The sequence below is a fragment of the Rhizophagus irregularis genome, chromosome 10 (genome assembly GCF_026210795.1).
Source record: "Rhizophagus irregularis chromosome 10, complete sequence".
Taxonomy (NCBI): domain Eukaryota; kingdom Fungi; phylum Glomeromycota; class Glomeromycetes; order Glomerales; family Glomeraceae; genus Rhizophagus; species Rhizophagus irregularis.
The window spans coordinates 4,887,715-4,892,605 of record NC_089438.1 but is presented as its reverse complement, the minus strand read 5'-3'; the positions used below and the strand labels follow the sequence as shown (position 1 = coordinate 4,892,605).

The following is a 4,891-nucleotide window of genomic DNA, read 5'->3' as shown; positions in this document are numbered from 1 at the left end:
TATAATTTATATCATTAATTCATATATTTTGTTATTTTTTGTTAACTAATTATTACCATATTAATAAACAAAAAACTACTATAACCATCTTTAATTTACTTAGTATTACATTATAATACTAAATTTTTTTATTTAAACAAACTTATTGGTCCCAGTGCGAAGCAACAGGTGACTGCTAGTCATTAAAAAAAAAATACAATATAATGATGATAAATAATTAAATTATATATTAAACAAAAATTTTCTGATTTAATATATATATCTAAACCATTTCATTTCATACCGCTTTAGAATTTTTTTTTTTAAGAAAGAAAAAAAAATATGCCATCAGCAGTATCTGTATTATGTCAAGTCAAATCCATGATAAACTATATGATTTCACCAAAACATTCATTTTATAAATACAAAATTTGACATTTCTTAATACAATGTATAATATTATTCATAACAATAAATGTTCAGTTACAACTCCTGCTTCTAATTTCAAGTTATTATCTCACATTAAACAGTTTAGAACGCCCCGTCAGGGACTAAGGCAACTTGTTTAATTATTAAAATTAGTTGAAAATTCAAGTATATTTAACGCTATTTTTTTATACAAGATGAATTACCGTGTCTTTTTTGTGATCAGCCTTTACCTAATTTTCTACCAAAAAAATTACTTGAATATTTGAAGACATTACGGAGAAAAGGTATAAATAATCTTAGTTTCGTGAATTAGCATTATCCATTTATAATGAACTTGGACATCGGAAAGCAAGTACACCTATGATATTAATGGGACGAAGCGATGAATTGAGGGTAAATTTTAATTAATAATAGTTTCTTTTGTTTACCTATTGGTTTATCAGCTTCTTATATTTTACTAATTTTATAGCCTGGATATTACGGTCCAAAAGATGAAATAGCCATTGCAGCAATTTTAACAAAATTTTTTTTAAAAACAAATGCTTTAACATTTGAAAAAAGCAAGCCCCTAAAAGACAGTTGATTATTTGCATGAAGTACTAGGTTCCGGAAGCAATTATACGGTTAATAATAATTCAGGATTATAATGGAAAATTGTCATTAAAAGAAGCAAGAGATATTATGAAAAACAGTTCAGATTTTGGCGCATACATGTATAATGACTAAATATTCTTAATAAAAAAATTTTTTATTAGAAAATTATATAGTGTGTCAAGTAAAAAGTAAAAAAAATTTCTTTATACACTAAAAATTCAATTTAATAAAGCACCAAAAATTACAAAAATTACTTTGAAAAATACATATCGCGAAATTTGAGTTGAGATAAATGTTACGCTAAAATAATTGATTTCTGTCCAATCAAAATTCTGGTGGACGATAAGGATGCTCGAATTTTACATATATTTACTATAATATGGGACCGACGTTTGGTGTGATTATAAAAGGGGTATTTTATTATATAAAAAAATCTGGACTAAAAAAATGTGTGCCTTAAGGAGGGAGTTCTCATATAGGAGGTGCCTATAAAGGGGAGTTGGACTGTACTAAAAAAATTCTAACATAAACGGCTTGACTAAATTTACAAGCAATTTTCCCAAACATTCTTTTTTGCAATTAATACTGACAATGACGATTTAAAATGTTGAACAGATACCATTATAACAATGGCCAAAACTATGACAATCTACATCACTAGTGCAATTACAAAACCAGTGTGGATAAAATGTTTTCAAACATTTACTATTTCTTTCAGTATTGCAATTATCGTCACTATGACACCCAAAAATACATGTTCTATATTTTGCCCATTGCCTAGGATTATTTGAACAAACATATCCCGGATATTTCGAACAATCGGAATCAAGTTGACAGGAGGCACTATAAAATGGGTCTTTGCACTTGCATTGAGATGCCACGTAATCGAAATTAAGCGTAAGGAGAACAATAAAAATAATAATCAAAAAGAAATGATTCATTTTGTCAAAAAAATGTCAACAAATTCGCTTATTAAGAACAACTTGATGTTTATTTATAATGATTGAGAGTAGTAGTATAAGCTGGTCGTATGATTATATCCTAACATACGATCCATCTGAATCTATGAAAGCATTTTCCCATGGGTATTATAAATGGCTTATGAAATAACAAAAATTATGAATATTTAAGCAACTCGGCCCATATTCCCACAAAAGTGACGTTCTGAATCGGCTAAATTAGAAAGTCATAAGTTTTTCCGTGTGAAATTTGAGAGAGTAGTAGTATAAGCTGGTCGTATGATTAGATAGATCCTAACATACGATCCATCGATTAATATTACTTTCCTAATGCGCAATAGTTTATTTCTGAATCTATGAAAGAATTTTCCCATGGGTATTATAAATGGCTTATGAAATAACAAAAACTATGAATATTTAAGCAACTCGGCCACAAAAGTGACGTTCTGAATTGGCTAAATTAGAAAGTCTTAAGTTTTTTCGTGTGAAATTTGAGAAATGGTTTTATTCATGTGAAATTTACCTATCATTGTGACGAAATAAATCACGTGATTTCTTAAAGGAAACGTGATTATTAAAATTTTTATAATTGTTCCGCCACAATGCATGTAGGCATGTGCGACAGAATAAACTGTATAGGTGATATTCTGCAAATCATCTTGACCGTTTGTGGGCAAATCTTACCACACCACCCCTCGGATGCGCAAAAATTACCTTCTTGACCCGGTCAAAATATGCATGACAAAAATATTTTTTTCTTGACCTGAAATATGATAAAAAATTATGTGATAAGTAGCACAGTATTAGTGATAATTAATAGACATTTCCGAAACAATTTTTATTTTAAAAATTTTTTTTTATTTTTTTTTATTTTTGTTGTATATTGGAAAAAACCTATTTAACAGACTTTATTAATTTTATTAAACATTTAAAGGCTCTACTATTCTTTAAACATAATAGTAAAGTCTACTTTCTTCTAACTTGAGAAATTCAAAGTACTGGACGCAGTTATACTGCTATTATGAGATGTGGCAAATGAGCTAGAATTAAAAAGGTATGCAGGTGAAAGAGAATATGGGTTTTGATCAGGTGGACAATTGTTTGACGGTACCGTAGAATTTGAATAGTACGGTACGGTACTAGGAAATGAAATTGGTAAATTTGTAGGAGATAATATATAAGAAGAATCAATGGAGGTTTGTATTGATTGTAAAACGGATGGTAAAGGATGAATATAGTCATTTCGTGAATAAGATTGCATGATTGTTGATTGAGTGTCTTGAAGGGGTAATGTAGTTAAAGGTTCATATGGATTTTTGATATTTTTAACGTTTTCCTAAATTAAGTTTCATTAGAAAGAACCGTATTTGTAATTAATTACTTTAATAAATTTATAATACCTTTGCATCCCGAATATTTTTTCTAATTCTTTTTGTGCTTCTTGCTATATTAATAAACTACTAGAAATGAAACGTTAGAAACGTTTTTTTAAACTCAAACAAATAAGAAAAGTCCCTCTTCCTTATTTACCTTTAAAAGTCTGGCATGTACAAAAATCCCAGCATCCCTGGAAAAAAAAATAAAAATGAAACGTCAGAAAAGTTTCTTTAAAGTCAAACAAATAAAAAAAACCCTTCTCTTCCTGATTTACCTTTAAAGTCCGTATATACAAAAAATCTGGAAACCCTAGAAAAAAAAATAAAAAATGAAACGTTAGAAACGTTTCTTTAAAGTCAAACAAATAAAAAAAACCCACCTCCTTCTAATTTACCTTTAAAGTCCGGTATGTACAAGAAATCCAGAAACCTTAGAAAAAAAAAATAAGAAATAAACCGTCAGAAATATTTCTTTGAAACCAAATAAGAAAAAAAATATACTCACTATTCCAGTCCGTCGAAACCTAAAAAAAGAATAAAAAAAAAAGATTGTCTTGTGCCTTAATAAAATTTGTTTTTAAAATTTAATTGGTATTGTACCACATAGATTTTGGTAGTACATGTACTTTTCTACGACTTACGCTTTGGACAAATTAATTACAATCAGCCCTCGATATAACGAAGTAGGCGTCCAGGCTGATCGGGCCTTCATTATGAGAAAATTCGTTAATGCTATAACGAATTATTCGGTATAGAGGAAAAATTTGGTATAATGCAGTAAAAATGTAAAATAGAGGAAAATCAAAACATTTGTAGAACGGCATAAAAGTGGTAAAATTGCTTATTTGAGAAAAATTCCATAAAACCAGCATCAAACTGCCCTTTATATTAAAATTAATTTATAAGTTTTTCTTCTTTCAACGTTATACTGCATTTATTAGTAAATTCGGTGTAACAAATTTTTTTCATATGATAAAATGCGTATATTCATTATATTGTGAAATTCGTTATATTAAAATTCTCTATAGAAAGGCGGACTGTATTTATTTTAAAGTGTTTTAATATTTATATTTATATTTATTTGCTTGATTTAACATTTAAATTTATTTATTTAATCTAATATTAAATATATAATGTTTATAGTTTTTATCGATATGTTAAATAAATTATCACTTTCAAAAGTTGTGAATTATACTAATGAATAGTGATCAAAATAAGTTAATAATTAAATTCAAGATATATATTGTGAATGGAAGATCGGTACTTTATAAAATGTAATAAATTAAAATGATCGTATAGGCGCATGCGACAAAAATAAACACGTATTTGGTTCCCATTGTGGAGCAGTGTTTCCAGTATCATGCGATGCTTGCAGTGTTCATTTTTTACGGATTTAGATTTCATTTGCACTGTGATTGTGTAGCAGTTTTTCCAGTACCATGCGATGCTTACAGTGTTTATTTGTTTATAGATTTAGAAATCATCATATTGATTTCATTCATCGTTGAGGTATTCAGTTCGATTCTTAGTGTAAGTAAAAAAATAAATAAATAA

The 4,891-nt window shown here is 27.9% G+C and overlaps 2 protein-coding genes across 2 annotated transcripts; one reads left to right on the top strand and one right to left on the bottom strand.

Annotated features, from left to right (window-relative positions):
- Positions 1 to 428: 428 nt before the first annotated feature.
- Positions 429 to 991, top strand: OCT59_002484 (uncharacterized protein; the record flags this gene model as incomplete). Its single annotated transcript, XM_066144539.1, has 3 exons — positions 429 to 522; positions 722 to 801; positions 878 to 991. The coding sequence occupies 3 exons, from the start codon at positions 429 to 431 to the stop codon at positions 989 to 991; spliced, it is 288 nt and encodes a 95-aa protein (XP_065995695.1).
- A 1,848-nt stretch (positions 992 to 2,839) lies between these two features.
- OCT59_002483 (uncharacterized protein) lies at positions 2,840 to 3,373 on the bottom strand. The gene has a single exon (XM_066144538.1). The coding sequence runs from the start codon at positions 3,220 to 3,222 to the stop codon at positions 2,938 to 2,940; it is 285 nt and encodes a 94-aa protein (XP_065995694.1). The 5' UTR covers positions 3,223 to 3,373; the 3' UTR covers positions 2,840 to 2,937.
- Positions 3,374 to 4,891: the final 1,518 nt, after the last annotated feature.